Source organism: Ambystoma mexicanum, chromosome 7q (assembly GCF_040938575.1).
Source record: "Ambystoma mexicanum isolate Mex_15411 chromosome 7q, UKY_AmexF1_1, whole genome shotgun sequence".
Lineage (NCBI taxonomy): Eukaryota > Metazoa > Chordata > Amphibia > Caudata > Ambystomatidae > Ambystoma > Ambystoma mexicanum.
Window position 1 is genome coordinate 474,368,909 of NC_090941.1, and position 19,600 is coordinate 474,388,508.

Below are 19,600 nucleotides of genomic sequence, written 5' to 3' on the forward strand. Positions count from 1 at the left end.
GAGTCTCCCGTGAAATGTGGAGTAACTTACAGCGATTTGACCGTGGAGCAAACAGAGCATGCCTGGTTCACGGATGGCTCAGCCCGATATGTGGGAACTGAGCGATACTGGAAAGCAGTGTCGTACAATCCCAAGACAAAAAAAGATTTTGACAACGTCAGGGAAAGGGAAGAGCAGTCATTTTGCAGAGCTTTACGCAGTTTACCAAGCATTGAAACAAGAGACCCCTGGTCGATGTCATGTGTACACGGATTCATGGTCAGTGGCGAATGGATTGGCGGTGTGGTTGCCAAACTGGCAAAAGAATGGGTGGAAGATTTATTCAAAAGAGTTGTGGGGAAAAGAACTGTGGCAATATATTGCAGAAATGTTATCACAAAGTGAAGTTACTGTGTATCATGTGGACGTGCATTGTGCCACAGACTCATTAGAACGTTGGTTTAATTCTGTTGTAGACGAACACACCAGGATTTCATCTGTGGATGCGGAGGTTCAGGAAGACGATTTGGAGGGTTTGGCCAAGTGGGCTCACCAGAAATGTGGGCACCTTGGAGAAAAGGCTAGTATCAGGTGGGCACAAGCTCGAGGAATCAGTATTCCTTTAGAGGTAGTGAAAACGATCATTTTGCAATGTCCAGTGTGCCAACACCAACAGCATAGACCTATCCCTCAGATTGTTCGGGGTACATTGCGAAGAGGAAAACTACCAGGTAAAATTTAGCAGATTGATTATATCGGTCCCCTGCCAATCAGTAAAGGTTGTCAGTATGCATGCAGTATTGTGGATACATATTCAGGATACATGATGGTTTTGCCGTGCAAGCGTGCAACACAACTGAACACCATCAGGTTGTTAGATCAGATCATATTACATTACGGAGTGCCTTTGCAGATTCAAAGTGACAATGGGCCACATTTCAAAGGCAAACTAATACAGGAGTATTGTCAGGAAAAGAGCATTGAGAGGCTTTACCATGTGCCTTATTACCCTGCCGCTTCAGGGCTGATTGAACGAATGTATGGGTTGTTGAAAGAACAGCTGCCCAAATCTGGAGGTGGCAATTTGGCAGGCTGGCGTGATCGTGTGTTTGATGCGGTGCAAGTACTAAACAATAGCCTGTGAATGAGCATGAAACTCCTTTGATGAGGCTAATGACTCCTACTTTACAGATTCAACCCAATTCAGTCAGAGAAACCCTATTGTACTGGGAAATTACCCCGGGTTCTTTAGCTCCCTATGGGGCGACTCCAGAGTCAGCAGGGGTAGACTTGCATTCCCATGAAAAAATCAGATTAGACCTAAGAGGGATTGTTGTAATTGAAACAGTGATTGGAGTACAAATTCCCCCAGAGCATATGGGATGGATTGCCCCTAGATCTGGCCTAGCATTAAAGGGAGTTCAAGTGTTGGGAGGGGTAATTGATGCCGATTACCAAGGCGAGATCAAAGTCATCCTGATGAATAGTGGGGACAAATTGTTACCGATCCACAAGGGTGATCGGGTGGCCCAATTGATTATCATTCCCGTTAAGTTGTCCATGATTAAGAAGGCGGAGCCTCCTACAGTGTTAACTACCCGTGGGGATTGTGGTTTTGGCTCTTCAGACAGTATGGTACCGGGTGCGAAGGAATGGGTGGAACGGCCAAGTGGCCCACCAGTGCCCGCAGATGTCATTGCATCAGGCAAAGACCAAGTAGTTTTAGTACTGGAGCCCGGTAGAAAGAAATGGCAATATGTGCCCGCAGACAAATGTTACCTGAGAGAGTGATGTATAACACTGATATCTCTTTTCTGGGTTTGCCTTGTAGATCCTGTGTCTGGCTGGTGTAATTGTGGTACTAAATGGACTCCATTTGGGAGAGTTAAACAGCATGCTGCTACCCACGAAAAATTTCACATCTGTGCCAGTGATCAAGGGGATACTGATAATGATGAGTAATGCTGTTCAAAAGCAGCCAGACCGAAGACATGGATTCTTGAAATGCGGCAAACACATCAGGCGCAAGTGAAAACAACCTTGATGCCAGTAATGCAAGAGGCATTTACAGGACGGCGGAAACATTCTCCCATGATTACCCAAACGGAGAATATGTGGATATACCTGGCACAACAGGTGCTCAACCTAACGCACTTTTGCCTTACTGATGTACCCAATGCTGAAGCCTTATTGACTACGTGCTTAGTAGCAGTGCCAACGCCAGTTCCGGTTCTAAAGCATATTTTCGGCGTCACACACAATGATTCTTTGGTTCAAGATTCCGATTTAGGCAATCTTTTTCCGTCTATGAGTACTGCAGATTTTGCCAGGAAACAGATTGCAAATGGAGAAATTTGACACGTGTTATAACCTATAATATAACCCAAGGCGATGTGTGCTACCTTATGACATGCAATGCAAAAGAAATTGGCAAATGCCAACAGCTCGATTTAACCAAACAGCAAAACCACACGGTGTTTGAGCAACGATTATGTTCACGAGTGCCACGCACATGTACCAGCATGAATAATACTATGTCTTGTAATCATACAGTGATAGCTGCCAGTCATTTGAATCATGTGAAACTTCCAACAGGATGGCTCTTTTCATGTGGCAACATCACATACACTTATATTCCAGCTAACATTTCCGGAAGTCCATGTGCCTTAACTCGATTAGGACTAATGATGTTTCCTTTACACCCAGCGATAACTCGAGGCAAAAGGTCAACTTTCGAGTCTGTGGGTCTATCCCCCCGATTGTGATTCATATGTGCATTTGCTATCAGAAGCTGAGGTTCTAGCATTAACCCTTTCATTAGTGGGAGTTTGGGGTTTAGCTGCTGGGGGTTGCAAATTTTTGATTAAATTAGCATGTTTAGTAGTCAAAGGACTTAATCATACTTCTCAGGCGTTAGAAGAGTTACTCCTTGATAGTAAAATTATTAGAAAAGCAGCTTTGCAAAACAGAGATGCTGTTGATTATCTATTGCTAAAGCATAATTTAGGGTGTAACGCAGTTGAAGGTATGCGTTGTTTCAATCAAGTGACCATTCACGATCCATTGAAAGTCATATTCGAGGTTTGAGGGATCTCATTTCTCAAGTGTCCAAGATCATACTGGGAATTGGTGGGATTGGTTATTTTCGTGGATTCCTGATGTTGGGGGTACACTACGTTACGCTTTTGCTTGCATTTAATTATATTAGCTATCATAATAGCTTCTTGTTGTTGCATTCAATGCATTGCTAATTTAGTTTTAATATTTCATCGGTTTCAGAGACCGGCTCCTCTGCCACTGGGCTATGGAAGATAAATATCCAAGGGTGGAATTGTTATGCTTGAGCTAAAATATGGCGCTGATGCGCAGTGCATTCTGGGAGCGCTCGGAGCCATGATGGATATTTACTTCATGCCGCAGTGACAAGCTGCACTCATTTTGCTAAGAGCTAGATTCACGATGCTGAAGAAAACATGCTTTCCAAACCTGGTATGCAGTCAAGGACATTTCTGCTGGGAAAGCTAACTTTGTTATGTCTTGTTATGAGCTATGGGACTGTTTTCTGTGGTGCTTGTTTTTAGAGGAGGGAGGCACTTTGCTCCTTGAGGTTACTGTCGGTTGACCCAGCTGGCAACCAACAGCTGCTCATCAATGCGCAAGTGCATTGCCAGAAGGTTCGAGAAATCGCCACCCCTTTTTGAAGGGTGCATATATGCGGAACCCCTGAGTGGTCAGATGAGACTTTAGCCGGAGGGGAGACGCTTCCGTCCGGCCTACCTGTGGGCTGTTGTGCATTCGGCCTGGCTGTTATCAGGGTCTTCCAGCCGCTTCTGGCGAGATGAGGAATCCAGTTACGCTCACAGTGATGTATTTTCTTTTGAATTCTTTGTTTCTTCTGTGATTTATTTCTATGTTTTCACTGGTTGCTTCTAAGCTTTGAATAAATAGCCGTATAAGTGCTCATTATTTTCTAAGAGCGTGTGGTTGCAAGTTATTGTGTCTTCCTGCGTTCAAAGTATTGGCTCCGTAATTGTATTGGTGATTTATGATTGTCCGTGTACTCTGGGAGAGCAATACATGGCCGCATACTGGTGAGTGACAAGGATGGTTCACTCAGGCCGGGGTGCTCCAGGGGCATGGTGTGGGTCACAGCGAATGCCAGTCAAGCATGAATATATGATGAAGACGTCTGGCATACCGAAAAGTGAACTATAGCATACTGAACAAGTTGCCAAGCATATAATAGGTTTTGAATGCTGATAAATGGGTCGAGAGACCAAATATGAACTATTGAATAGCGAACAAGTTGTCAAGCATGTAATAAAGTTTAAATGCTGAACTGAGGAAAAGATATTAGAATATTGCATGAATTGAACAAAGTGATGTGCATTTGCTAGTGAGATGAATTTAAAGAGACAGTATTTGCATACAAAGTGAAAAGAGCAAAAGGCAAAACACTATTGAATAGTGTTTAAGCAAGGTGGTAACCAGGAGAAAGACCATGATAGCTAAGTGCGTGAGAGACACATGTTGGTAAAGGCAGAAAGCCATTAAAGTGAACGAGAAGAACAAGCTGACTTATAACAAAGATGCAGAAAGTAAACCTGGGTTGTCCCAGGTTTACTTTCTGCATCTTTGTTTTAAGTCCTATGAGAAAGAATGAACTGTTGTAAAGTGCCATGGGTTATCGGTTGCGTGATCTGTGATGGGTGGACCTTGTGGTCTGACAACTGCGCCTACCTAGACCGAGGAACCCTTCCTTGGTGTAAACCGAGGTATATTAAGAGGCTGAGGCCGGTCTGCCTAAGGTTGTTCAAGTGATAAAAAGGAAAAGGCAAAATAAACAAGTTGATTGACTGTGAATTTTAAGCCTGAAGAGCAGCATAGTTGGGGAAGGGAACCCCCAGGACTAAGCTGTGCTGAACTTGGGGAAGGGAACCCAAGGCTATTTTGTTGGAATGGTCTTTGTATGGAATAATGAATGATAGCAAGCATCACACCTAGATATATCTTCAAGGACAGAAAGGCCAACTAACCAATCCACTAACGATTTCACCCCTCTGCTTACACAGCTCAAACTCTAACCAAACACAACCACAAGCCTAAAACGCAACAATCCGCACAAGCTTCACTACACTGCAACAACAAAACAAACCGCACATAGACTTGCACAACAGCACACGACGACTACTGATTGTAAAACACCCCAAGCCCAGCCAACGGACCCACCGGGCTGAGGCTGCCAACAGCAAATCGCTGCTCTCTTGCACTTTTCCAACCTATTCCCACTAACCACCCCCCTCCCTCTTTCAGAGCTGCCAGAGTGCCAGGGGACCACTCTGGTGGTGACAGTGCGCGGTACAAATATCCTTTAACATTAACATTGAACTTAAGGGGGCCAAGAACAAGCTGGAAGAAGCTCAGAACTTTAGTTTGAGCGCTGTTTCTTTGTTTGTTGACATCCCTACGCATTGTTTAGCTTTAGTTGTGAGGCCAGGTATAGGTGTTGGACATAGACAAACTAAGTTGAACTTGGACTGAGTTGGACTATCCTTAATTTATTTAGGTAGGGAAATCACAATTTAGCATATGGCAAATTAGGCCTTACACCATACTGACATTTGAGTTAATAAAGACCTTTTGTTTGAACTTTGAATCTGTTGTCTGTGTCTTGCATAATGATGCCTTCACACATTCTATTTAGAGAGTTCACTTTCACAAGAAAATGCTTTATTTTATTTCTTTTTTTTGCACACCATGCACTGAATTGTCCTTCCATGATGATGCATTGGATTTAAGATTTTGAAGCAGATGCTCATTCTGGGCTCTGCTACATATATCCCAAGATACCAGGCCAATGATCCACATTAGCGTCATTGGGTAGTTCCCATTTCTAAACAATACTTCAAATTCTGAGATCAGCAAAAACAACTTCGGAATACCTCAGAGTAAAGGAGGACAAGTTTGCTACAGAACCTATTGCAAAAATAAATATACACTTGTACCCGATTTTGTTAGTTCCTCTAAAAACTGGCTATCAAAATGTGGTCACACCTTACTTAATACAAGCATCAGTCATAATACACAGCATAAAACATGTATTCTACATAAGTAGAATGAGTTCTTATACCGGGGTGGGAGGCTTGCTGCTGAACACGTTTTATCTGTGCTGGCAAGAGTTTTGAATTATCAGTGGAGTTGAGCTTTTGATGAGCCGTTTAAATCCAGTGGAGTGGACCATATCCACCTCTGTTTCACTGTGCTGGATTTGGATCATGTTCCAAATTGAGCAGATAATGGCATGGGAATCCTTGTTGTTCCCAGGTCTACATGCCATAATTCGTTCATACATTTGTGGGCATGTGCACATAGTGGTGATCAGTATTAAGCCGCCATGTACAAACATGATACATTTAATTACACAGGTTTGCGATTGTCTCAGCCTCCTCATTTGTAACACATTATCACGGACAACTCTACAAGTGGGCACAAGGACAGCCCTCACAGCGCCATTCCCAATCTCTTGGATGGTAACAGCATCATACAATCAAGAGATGAGGCAAAAGATTTGGAATAAAAAACAACCAGGCCTGCCCTGTTCTTAAAAAGAAAAGACAAGAGGTGGGTCAGCATCACATACACAGTAAAGAGTTCACATATAAATAGGAGGAATCTATAAGTACCCGTGAGCATACAGGGCTGGTGGAAAACCTAGTTGAGGTCATGTAGGAAAGAAAACACTGAACACTGAAGGAGCCCAACGGAGAACGATGACACCTGACAGAAGATAATGACACCGTGGAAACCATGAACACAGCTCAGCGTACACCAGGGAATGCCTGATGGCACAAAGATGTACCAGGTAATCCAGCAATTCATCAGAGGAAAAGAACACAGAAGGAAGTCCCACACTTACCCAAAGAAACGAGGACGCAAGGAGATTCAACAAGAACGTGAAGAAAGAAGAAGACAAAACTTCCAAAGGAGATCCATTAATACAAAGGAGAGACTTAGGAGGTGAAACTAGAGTGTAAATGGAGATTCAGGAACTAAGGTAGTCATGAGCCAAGGAAGAAATGGGTCATGGTCACTATCTGAAGTGGGCCAGATACAGGTGATCAGAGACCATCAAAAAGCAGGCTAGGGCCAACAACTAAAAGAACAAAAATATATCAAAGCATAGAGAAGAAGTGTGACGATTCACAAGGTGTGGTCATTTCTCCTCAACAGGGAGCCCTTTCCCATGAGGCTAGGGAGGTGCGGCCACTACCCAATAGTACCCCTATGGGTGGTTAAATACAGGAGGACTTCATGGGGAGGGACTCCGCCTCTGGGAACAAGGACGGTCACCTAGGGTACAGCCCGTTGAGCAATGTCACTCCCCAACATTCCCTAGCACCCCCCTCCATTTTGAGCCTTTTCATTGAGTAAACACGCGTATTTTTACTAGTACATGGGATATAGTCGGAACAAAACATACTGAGACGAAGTCCTGGGGATAAAAAGGAAAGAGAAGATGGACTAAAGTGTGTCCAATCATGGGGAAGCCAGGAGCTCCTTGGTGCCCAAGAGTTTCGAACTCAGAGGAAGGTCCGGAAGAAAGGCTGCACAGAGGACGCTGGCGGCAGGATGTGAGAGTCCATTGTGGGTCTGACGGAAGCAGACCTAACTGCAACGCCAAATTGAAGAAGCAGTGGCGTGATCGCAACAAGGTGGACTGTCAGGTCCAAGAGCGAAGTCAAAACCGTAAGAAGCAGAGGATCACAGAGGTGCACCATGACCTTCAAAGCAGACAAGAAAAACAGAGGAAGCCGATCCCACGAACGGCCGGTGACGCGCCGCATCCCACGAGAAGGTAAAGGGAGGCAAGGAAGACCCAGTAGGGATAAGGAGGCAGTGGAGACGGGGGGGACACAATATAATATTCCTTACCCTAGTGGTAGCAATAGGGCTATTGCGGAACGTAACTGTATCGAGTGCATCAGGGAGGAGCTCCCTCATCCCAGTTGTAACTGAGTACCTACGGGACAGTGGAAGATTGAAAAGTGTGTGACGAAAAATCTTGCTCATCCCAGTAGTAATTAAAAAACTACTGGTCGACAGAAGAACACTGACCACCAAAGACAGGTCAGGGGAACCTAATAATAGCTTAACAACCATCTGAGTAGAGCCTCCTCATCACAGTGGCAACAATAATCCCGCTGACTAGCAGATACCGGTTGGGGAACCCAACAATAGTGAACCAAGTATCTGATGAGAACTTCCTCATCGCAGTGGCAGCAATAAGCTCACTGACCACCAGAGAAGGGTCTGTGACCCCAACATAAGTGAACTGGGCATCCAAGTGTTGAGTAGCAAAGATAAGTCCCTTGATAACGAGAGAAGGGTTTGCAAATTTGCTAAAACTGAGAGGGAGTGGCAAGATATATGTTTAGTGGGAAGATACGAAAGCAAAATGTTCTAGCATCAGGAGAAGGGAGTCATTCTCCTGGTGAAGGAACTCTCTGTTGGAGTATTCTTTAGTGGTAGTGTAAGGGATAGAAGTAGGTTGTGACACAAGACGGTGGAGTTTGATTGACATTCTGACAGTTCCTTTAGTATTAGTTTGTGACAGGGAAACCCCTCTTAGAAGATGGGGAGAGTGAGGGTTCTTTTTTCCATAATACAAGTTTATAACCACTACCATGCCACCTTTGTGTGAGCTTCCTTCTTCAGCACCTTTACACAAGGTAAAAAAAAAACTCATTGAGGAGCGTTTGGTTAACACACTTTTGGATTAATATGCAGGAAGGACCAAACGCCCATCATGAGAATTGCGGTGAATGGGGCCACGACTAGTAGGGGGACTAAACAGGGTTGTCCCCTATCCCCCCTGCTGTTTGCAATTTATCTTGAGCCGTTATTACAGGCAATCAGGGAGGCTGAGGGGATAAAAGGGATTTACTTTGGAGGAGTGGAACAAAAAGTGGCAGCTTTTGGCGATGATATGTTATTAGCCTTAACATCACCATTGGAATCTATTCGGATGAGCAGGAAGCTATTAGAAGACTTTGGAGAAGTTTCTGGTCTTAAAATTAATTTTACTAAATCGTAGCTCTTGAATCTAACGCTAGGAGTAGAAGATAGGGAATTATTGAGAAAAGCTACCCCTTTTATCTGGAGCCCTGGGGGGATTAAATACCTAGGGGTAAAAATCACGCCAACCTTGAGTGGATGGTACCATGCAAACTATCCTTCGCTGCTGAAGGACATTAAAAGGGACCTACACAAATGGAGGGGCCTTCGGATTTCGTGGCTGGGAAGAATAGCCACAATTAAAATGGTGATTCTCCTGCGACTTTTATATCTCTTCCAGGCGATACCCCAGGCCATACCGGGGAGCTACTTTCGAGAATTAAGGTCAGTGACGGGCGACTTCCTGTGGGAAGGGAAAAAAGCACGAATTAGTAGACACCTTTTAACTGCCCCGAGGCGGGAGGGGGGACTGGCATTACCAAACTTCCAACAGTACTATGAGGCAACGCAATTGCGGGTGATTAGAGATTGGCTTCGAGAGGGGTAGACCTCACAGGATAAGCAATGGATAGAGCAGTGGCGCACCGGAACCTGGCAGAAATTTTATGGCTCCCGAAGCAGCTTAGGCCCAAGCATATATATGAGAGTTCTATTACGAAACTGATGGCGGAGAACTGGGACAAACTGGTGAGGAATAAAGGAATCACAACTTTCCCCTCCCCCTTTACGCCATTGTTTCGAAATGGTGACTTCACCCCGGGGATGGAGGGCGGAGCATTTGAGCACTGGCGAGAGGGGGGTTGTAGGGGGCTGGGTGACCTGTTTCGGGATGGGAAGATTCTCTCTTTTGAGGAGTGCAAGAGGGAGTACGGGGTTAAGGAGGGAGAAAGACTTAGATACGCTCAATTGCGCCACTGGGCCCTTCACCCAGTGAACAAAGAAGCTGCAACAAGGGGGAATACAAGGTTTGAGAAATTCCTTCTATCTAGCGACGGTTCCAAGGGTCTCATATCTAATCTCTATAGGATTCTAGACGAAGCCACTATCAGAAGCTCCTGGGCGTACATGGGAAGGTGGGAACGGATTCTGGGAATGGGGATTGAGCGTGAGGAGTGGGAAAGATTGTGGCGGATGATCCCCAAGCTAGTTAGAGCATCCCAACTGCAGGAGATGTGGTATAAGGTTCTACTTGGATGGCACTATACTCCAGCTCGACTGCAGGAGATTTACACCGCTACCCCCGGGATATGTTGGCGAGGCTGTGGGATGGAGGGCACGACGCGGCATATCTGGTGGACATGCCCGAAAATCAGGCCTTTTTGGCTGGAGGTTCAGAGAGCCCAGGAGCGGGCCTTCGGCCCCGGGGGTAGTAGACCCCCTGAGGAGATCATTATGGGTTTAGGGTGGATCAGGGGTGCGGGGGAGCCTAACTCCAGAGGGAAAGCAAGGGCGATTCTTACAATTGCAGCTATGATGGTAATAGCACAAAGATGGAAGAGTAAGGAGGTCCCTTTCTTGCAGGACCTGTTACGTAAACTTTGGGAAATCATTGCACTTGAATGGGCAACGTATGCGAAGGACAACAAATTACAGTCCTTCGCTAGAGATTGGGAAGAAACTTTGGCTTTTCTCAAAGATGATTTCCTGATTGGGTGGCGTCCTCAACGCCTGAGACTATTGGACCTGTGTTGAGCTCTAGCTATGATTAAGGAAGTAAATGGATCGTGGACAAGGAGAAGCTATCCCGGGGGGAGGTGGGATCATTGGGGGTAATGTACTGTTGGGTTTGTTGGCACAACCATGGAGAGAGCGCTTCAGGAAGCCATGGAGATATGAATGGACTTCTGTTGCCTTGGGGGGGAGGGTGGTTGTGGGGGGGTTGTAGGGGAGCATTTTTCTTCTCTTTTGTATGCTGAAATTTAATAAAAAGAAGTTAAAAAAAAAATATGCAAGAACGGATGAGCAGATTGGCACCAAGTAAACCTCAGAATATGGCTGTGTAAGAGTGTGGAAGAGCACCATCCCTCTTCCCCCGCACCCCAAGTCTGCTGTCAACTGTAGTACACAGCACAACACTGATCCAAATGCCCCAATTCGGGCTTGATACCAGGTGCAGCATGACGGAGAAAGAGTGACTGACACCTCCAGGTAGGCAGTTGTGCAGCTGTCATTAGTTGGGTCTCACAGGCACACTTTATACAACAGTATATATATGATATGCAAAAGAGCGGACAGACAGAAACCAGTCAGATTCCAGCTGGATGATGATGGAGCGTGGAAATGCACAGAGGATTTCCCACTAAATGGCACACTCAGATTTTACAATTAGAATAAAAATGGCAGTGAGGCGCAAAAATATGCATAAAGTTTGTCTCTGAACATTTATCGCCATTTTCCACCCTCAAAACAAATGGATTTCTACGATGTCTTCCCAGGCTCAACTAGTAAATTGGTTTGCTAATACTTTTTAGGGCAGCCTTCTGAAAATGTAATCATAATGCATTTGTGTATATTGCATTATCATTCACTTTTTAGAGTTATCACATGTAGTTATTTTAAATGCTAAATAACTAATGCTGATGGAAAGTGTATTATTCCTACACAATGACATTTTGCCCATCAGACAATATTTCAAAATAGAAACATGAGTAGTATAAAGACATTTGCAAATGAATAATCGTTCAGTGTCCTAAATTTGGAGTACTGAAGAATGTAAATAAGCTGTTTTGAGAATAAGGTACGAGTATCAATTTTTGGTAATTTCTTTGTTGCAAAACAGAAAAAAATATATAAAGAAACAAGCAAACCAAATTAACAAATAATGATTACATGATCAGGGCAGAAGAAATAACGTCATTCAAATGAACGGACCAGGCACTACAAAAAGTATGTATGATAAGCCTTCCGATGTGCATTAAAGAAACGATACGACTCATTTGATGCATGGCTCAAAATAACTTACCTTCACACATGGATTCAAGCTCCCGTGCCTCTCGCTCAGCAGCTTGGATTTCCTGAAACACTGAAACAAGTGAAGACAGCTCTGCATATCTTCTACCAAGTGTTCTCCGGTCCTCCTCATGCACAGTGGTTTCATTGAGCACCTGACTAATGTCTGCATGCTCTCTGCAGATGTCCTCAAGGTATCTGTGCAGAGCTTCCTGTTTCCACAGTGCTCCAGAATCCTGAGAGCAATATCTCTTGAAATAATTTCCAAGTGGTGGCACAGATGGTGTGAAGTCTTTTTCCTTTCTAAGGAACGCAGCTCTTGGCATCTGAAATACCTTTTTCAGAAGAAAGCGGCATGGGTGATGATGGTTATAGTGGTGGCAACAAACGGCTAAACTTCTCATAATCCAGATTGCACCCATAGTGTTTCATGCACACCTGGAAAGAACAGTATAGTCACAATCAATTAAATAAATCTGACCAACTGTACACAAGCCAAGCAACAACTACATGTTTAAGAACCACTAAATCAGTCTTCAATAATTTATATGCCTGTGAACTTGAACATAGAATCCCCTACCATCTTAGTTTGCAAGTCACCATTTTTTGTTTGTTTAGAACAGCTATAAAGTGTAGTATACATAACCTTAAGTTATAGAAATGTAAGCAGAAGTGGTTTAAACGATATGTACCAAGAATGCACAGTGATCACCCACCCATTCTCATCAGTAAATGAGATGCACATGGTCTTTGGGTTGGAACAGTTGAGATGTATTGAGACATTTCACATATTTATACATCATCACTGAGAAATATAAAAGGTTGACAGTATGGGATGTGGTGAGAGAACCACATCCTTAAGTGGTATGTGGAGTGTTCAGAATATGAAGTAAAGATATCTCTCAGAAGTCATTTTAGGGATGATTATTGTACAAGATATTTGGCACATGCTCCGTGGGAAAAAATACAATGTTGCTAGTGTATATTTACTGTAAATTGTGGGCAAAGGGTGCAAATGGACAGAGAGAGAAAATGGATGATTTTAATCACCGAACCCTTAAAAATATAATCCTCTGCAGGGTGAACCTGGGAAGTCTATACCGTTCTAAGGTGAACATGGATCAAGCGACAAAAACACCACAGTTCTTAAGCATTCAAAGTTAATTTTGGATAATTACAGATAGCAGGTAAAAGAATACACTGAATGTGAAAGACAAACTTAAAGAGTGGTCCAGAGGGCATCTCGTATAACACAGTCTCTTACCCAGGTTACCGCCCAGAGGGTTTTGCCATATTAATGGCTATTAATGTTTATTCCCGTTATGCAAATTTCGACCAGCATTTTCGTGTCCTGTCTGAGGCTCAATTCTTCCCCCTGCCACCAGAGCACTATAAAAGTTATCACTAGAAAAGTAAGTTAGAGTCTCTGCATAGGAAACCTTGCAACACTCCCCACCCCCGTATCCGGATCTTTCTGCATTCTTGTGCTTCTAGCATTCTTGATTCACCCCCTTTTAGGTATGCTTCCTTGTCTCTAGCTGATGGTGGGTGGTGGGGGATGGAGGCGGACCCCCTTCAGTCTCTGATTTGGTTCTGGGTGAGAATTACAAAAGCCAGAGGTTACAGCCAAGATGGGGTGAACACCATTCTGGTTTTGCTGTACTGGTTTGAGGGTGCTCGCCACCTCCTCTCAGAGTTAGAGCTATTTTTACCACTAACACTCTTACACTCTCCAACGTATCACCATCTGCTTATACACAATGGTACCTTTACTAGCCACTCTCTCTTCACCAAAGGAACAAGTTACTTACCTGTAACTGTTGTTCTCCAACATGGGTCTGGCATGGATTCACATTCTCATGAATATTCCCTGTCGTCAGGCTGGGAATCCTCGGTAAAAGAAAAAATCAGTTTCAGTTTTGTTTCTGAACTGTCTTTCTCCTAATAACCAATCACTCGTGTCTGGGTCATACTGCCCCCAGCCAATGACTGCCCTCTACCTAAGCCCCTCCTCTGGCAGCCATCTTCAGATTTGGTGGCATGTAAAGTAGCAGTAGGACCAAGAGAAGAGCCTCAGAGGGGTAGGCGGGAGGGTTCGCATGTGAATCCATGCCAGACCCATGCTGGAGAACAACAGGAGAACAATAAATAACCAATTATGTTTGTATGCCTAATGTATGATTGCATCCTTACTATGTCTGCTTGTCAGTATCTGCTTTCTTGTAACTTTACATATGCTGCACAAATGTACAAATGTTCCTTACCTTTGCTTGTAACCTGATACTTAAGCGCCCATATACCCCTGGGTCAGGAGCGCTATATAAAAACAAATAAACAAACAAACAAACAGTTTCAGGTAAGTAACTTGTTCCTTCTCCAGCATGGGGTCTGGCATGGATTCACATGCTCATGAATACAAGAATACATAGCAGTACACATATGCACAACCACGGGAGGTGGCAAGGCTCAACATTAAGCATTTCAACAACTCAACATTAAGTATCTCTTAACTCCTCACCAGGCTCACCTTCAAGTGAAAAGGTTGCGCAGCACTGCTTGGCCGACTCTGGACTCCTCCCTGGAATCCCGGTCGACTCAGTAGAATTTCGTGAAGGTGTACGCCGACCTCCAAGTAGCAGCCCTGCAGATGTTCAGCAGGGGCACACCAGACAGGAACGCCGTAGTAGCAGTGATCGCTCTTTTCGAATGGCTTCTCGGACGGCCAGGCAACGACCGGTTTGCCAGCCGGTGACAGTGCATGAGGCAGCCGGAGAGCCATCTGGAAATGGAAGCCTTGGAGAGGGCCTTCCCTTGATTAACAGGGCCAAAGTTCACAAACAGCTGTGATGTCTTCTGAAGACTCCACGTAGAACTTCACCGCTCTAGCCACATCTAGAGAGTGCAAAGTCCTCTCAGCCGGCGACGAAGACGACGAGAAGAAAACAGGCAACACCAAGGGCTCGTTGAGATGGAAGTCTGACGGCACCTTGGGCCTGAAGGAGGGGTGTGTCCACAGCACTACCCTCGTCTTGTGGAATGTCAGATATGGGAGCTTACAGGAGAGGGCCTGGATCTCTCCCACTCATCGTGCAGAGGTAATGGCCATAAGAAACGCCGTCTTCCACGATAGAAATTTCAGCCGCGCCGCATGCAAAGGCTCGAATGGCGGACCCATGAGCCTGGTTAGCACCACTTCGAGCTCTCACACCGGGGCCGGAGCCTTCACCGACAGGAACGAGCGGCAGGAACGAGCGGAAAAGTCCTTTCATGAACTCCTTCACCAGGTGGTGGGACCACAGCGAGGACCGCCCCGGGGTTCGGCTGTAGCAGGAGATAGCCGTCAGATGAATTTTGATGGAGGCATGCGCCAGCCTCGCCTTGGCCAGCGCAGAAAATACGGCAGCACTTGTGGGGCCGTAATCTGTAGAGGGTTGGTCTTCTGTGCACGGCACCAGACAGAGAACCTCTTCTATTTATGTCCATAGCACTTGAGAGTCGAGGAAGCCCTGGCCTTGGCAAGTACCTCCTTGCAGTCTGCCGGGATATCGTAGCCTCCGAACTCTAGTGCTGCAGGAGCCAGGCCTGCAGATTCAGCGATCCTGGGTCGTGATGCAGGATCGCGCCTCATTCTCTGGCGAGAAAATCCACGTCTGTCGACAGCTTGACTGGAGGGGACGCCGACATGTCCAGATGGTCTGGGAACCATATCCGTCTCGGCCACGCCGGTGCGACGAGGATCATCCTGCACCGGGACCGTCCGAGTTGACTGATGAGTCGCAGAACCAACGGTGGGAATGCATAGAGGAACAGGCCGTCCCAGGGAAAGGAGAATGCGTCCCCCAAGCTCCCTGGCTGGGGAAACCTGCTGGCGAGCTTCGGGCACTTTGTTGTTCGCCGCTGTCGCAAACAGATCGATCTGGGGATTGCCCCACCATCGGAATAGGAGATCTACCTGATCCTGCCGAAGCTCCCACTCATGACAAGAGTGGAGCTCCCTGCTGAGTGAGTCGGTGACAGTGTTCTTCACTCCTGCCAGGTGAAAGGGTACCAGGGACATCCCTTGGGCGACGGCCCTGTGCCACAGATCCTGCGCTTCCTTGGAGAGAGCTGGGGATCTGGTGCCCCAACTTCTTCCGGATGTAGAACATCATGGTGGTGTTGTCGGTGAAGACCCGTACCACCTTGCCCTGGAGGGACGGAAGGAAGGACCTGAGAGCCCAGAACACGGCACGGAGCTCCAGGATGTTGATGTGCAGCTCCCTCTCCTCCGGGAGCCAAAGGCCTCTTGCACGGAGATCTCCGGTGTGCGCGCCCCATCCCTCCAGGGAGGCATCAGTCGTCACCGTTTCCTGATGCCCTGGGGTCTGGAAGTCCATGCCAGCCGCGAGATGCGCGTGGGTGCCCCACCACCGGATCGCTTGTCGGAAAGTCCCGTTGAGGGTGATCTTGTCCTCGAGGCTCGATATCTAGGATGGGCCACCAGCCGCCGGTCTTCTTTCGGACGAGGAAGTACCGTGAGTATACACAGAGCATCTTTGGGACAAGCTCTATCGCGCCTTTTTCTAGCATCTCTCGTACCTCCAAAAATAGCTGCGGAATGTGGTTTTCTTTCCTGGCCACCGGTGGAATATGGGGACACTTCCTTTGGAACTCCAGAGTGTGTCTGTGGGCCAGGGCATCCAGCACCAAACGATCGGAGATGGATTCCACACGCCGACGAAGTTCGCAAGCCGGCCTCCCACCGGGGTGCTCGGGTGGGGGCCCAACATCCTGGCCGGTTCAGTCCTGCTTCACTGAGGCCTTGCCACCTTGGGCCCCCTGGCAACGACGATGTCCACCGGCCTTGCTGCGGCCCCTGTAGGCTTTCTGCGACGAAGAACAGGCTGCCTGACGGTACGACGAAGAGCTGCTGCCGAATCCTTTGGAGGCAGCTTGAGACTTGCCTCCGGAGGTCCGAAAGGACAGCATTCGCCGATGGAGCGTCCCCAAGGCACGGACCGTCTCGGTGTCCGCTTTGATGGCCTGCAGTGACTCGCCCACTACCTTGCCGAACAGGCTGTTCCCGTCGAAGGGCATATCCAGTACTCTGGTCTGTACGTCCAGATGGAAATCAGTGGCCCTGAGCCAACCATGCTGGCGAAGGCAAATGCTGTTGCCCATCTGGTGAAAACCAGTGTCGGTGATGTCCGTGGCTACCGTGATGGCGTGGTCAGAAGCCACCTCACCCTCCGGCAGGATTTCGAGGGTCTCCGCTCTCTTGTCATCCGGAAGGAAGTCCAGGAGGGGGGGATTTTAAACCACAGCTCCTTATCGTAGCGGTCATCACTGCCGACGAGATGACCCGACATCCCATGGCGTCCAGCTTTTTCCCCTCGCCGTCCGGCCGGGAAGTAAAAGTCGATGCCGTCACCCCTGCCGATTCCTTCTTGGCCGCTGAGGAGACTACTGAGTCCGGGGACGGCTGGGCCCTGAGGCACATAGGAGCGGAATCTGGGACCCGGTACTACTTCTCGTACTGGTCTCTCTTTGCAGGGTCCGTGGACGGGTTCTTCAGAAGGAACAGTCCCTCATCCCAGAAGTCGTCCAACAGCGGGACTGAGAGTACGGTCTTCCTCTTGGCCTCTTGTCTTTGATAAAGGAATCCCTCCTTATTCTGCTCTTCAGGGCATAGCTGGAAGAGCTCTGAGGCCCTGGCAATCATGGCGTGAAACGAGCCAATTTCGTCGTGAGGGGAAGCCCGGGGAGGGGACGACGGGAGATCTGTTCTGTCGTCGCCGCCATCATCCGTCCCTGTCGTCGCTGTCCCTGTCTCGTCCCTCGGTGGAGGGGATGGAGGTGAAGGATGGAAAGGCAGGAGAAGATGGATCCATCCGCCTTTCGCTTGGATGGTGGGCTCTCCGACGGTCCAGGCGCCGCTGGGTTGTCTGCCGGAGGCAAGGGCAACCTTGTCCTTATTTCTGTGCAAAGCGTGTGCAAGGCTAACAAGATGTCCTCCGATCTGTCCGCCGGTGGAGGCAGCGGTTGCGATGGTAGCGTCGGCAGCGGTGTAGAGTCCTCCGGCTCTTCTTCGATCTCCCGTTCCTCGTCGTCTCCCCCGTCACTTTCCACGTCCACCTCGTCGGGGTCCTTCCCGTAGACCCTGACCTCAGCGAATGGCTTGTCAAGAACCGTCTCGAGTCCTGAAAGCTCATCCTCAGAGGAGATATCCGAGTCCAGAAGGACTACCGTGCCCCCCCTTTTGCTCACCCAGGGACTTCACGGGGGACTTATTGATGGGCGTGAAAGACGATTCCCTCCGGCTGGGCAGGGAAACTCTAGGCTTGAGGGTCGTTTCCATCGGGGGCGCCTCTGTGGTCTTCGCCAGGGACGGCACCACTCCCTCAATCGAAGCCTTAGCCTGGTGAATCTGGGCCTTCGCGACTTTAGGCAAGCCTGAGGCCTTCACCGTGGGGGGGAGGGGCCACAGCCTCGCTCCCCCTTGGCTTTCCCTGTCGGATCCGACCGGGCCTTCTCCAGAAGCTTACCGGGTTGTCCGATTTTTCTTTTCATCGAGCCGGAGCATTGGCTCGTGGTTAACTGCATTGGTGATGTCGCGCCCAGCCTGGCAGCCGAGGAGCCCATACCAACGGTGTTCCCGGTGCCTGCGGACTCGCAGTGCTCTGCCTTATGTTGGGCCCCAGTCGCCGGAGCGCCCTAAAAGGTCTTAGAAGACCGCTCAGATTTTCTCTTCGGAGAAGTACGTTGCCGGGGCTCACCTGCTGCCGGACTCTTCGACTTCAGCCAGTCAGCGAGTCACTAGTGGCGGTCCTTCATAGTACGGGAGGACATGTCCTTGCAGAACGCACAGGCCTCCTTGACGTGCGATTTATCTGCGTGCAGGCTGTAGAGGCACCGTGAGTGTCCATCCTCTTTGAAGACGTTCTGTAGTCCACATCCTGGGCAGATCCTAAACAGAGGTTGCGAGTCTCCCTGGTCTTTGGCCATGACCACGCGGGGGTAGGCCTCCAAGATCTTCTGGAATCCTCCAAGAAGTTAAATTCGATGAAAATGTGCCCTTGAGGGGCATAGAGAATTCCGAAACGGGTCCCCGTTGATCGGAAGATGAATCGGTGGAGCTGAGGCTCGAATTGACAGAAAAAATAAGAGTAAACTCTTATGAAAAAACGCAATACACAGTAAAGCTCGTGAGCTAAGCACGAGGACTCCCAACACTTGAACGTGAGGTAAAAATCTGAAGATGGCTGCCAGAGGAGGGGCTTAGGTAGAGGGCAGTCATTGGCTGGGGGCAGTATGACCCAGAGACCAGTGATTGGTTATTAGTAGAAAGACAGTTCAGAAACAAAACTGATTTTTTCTTTTACCGATAATTCCGATGATTCCCAGCCTGACAACGGGGAATATTCATGAGCATGTGAATCCATGCCAGACCCCATGCTGAAGAACTACTCCTCTGCACGTCTTTGATGCTCTATCATGTGCCTGTTATTCCTCCCTTCCCAAGCACACCTTTTCACAAGCTCAGGATTCACACCTCTCTCAACATTGCCTGGCACCTCAACGGTTATAGGGCCATTACATACCCTCCCTCAGTCTCCTTCGCAGACCTCTCCTCTTCACCACCCTATAGCGTCTTCTTCAAATACGACTGTCGGCTCAT

General features: G+C 47.6%; 1 protein-coding gene across 3 annotated transcripts in view; it reads right to left on the reverse strand.

Annotated features, from left to right (window-relative positions):
* MTRF1 (mitochondrial translation release factor 1) overlaps positions 1-19,600 on the reverse strand; it is a 676,299-nt gene that overhangs the window by 601,547 nt on the left and 55,152 nt on the right. For all 3 annotated transcript variants that reach the window (XM_069640531.1, XM_069640529.1, XM_069640530.1), the window contains one exon: positions 11,957-12,381. In XM_069640531.1, coding sequence (XP_069496632.1) covers positions 11,957-12,365 — 409 coding nt within the window. In that variant the 5' untranslated portion in view covers positions 12,366-12,381. The remainder of the gene's footprint in view (positions 1-11,956; positions 12,382-19,600) is intronic.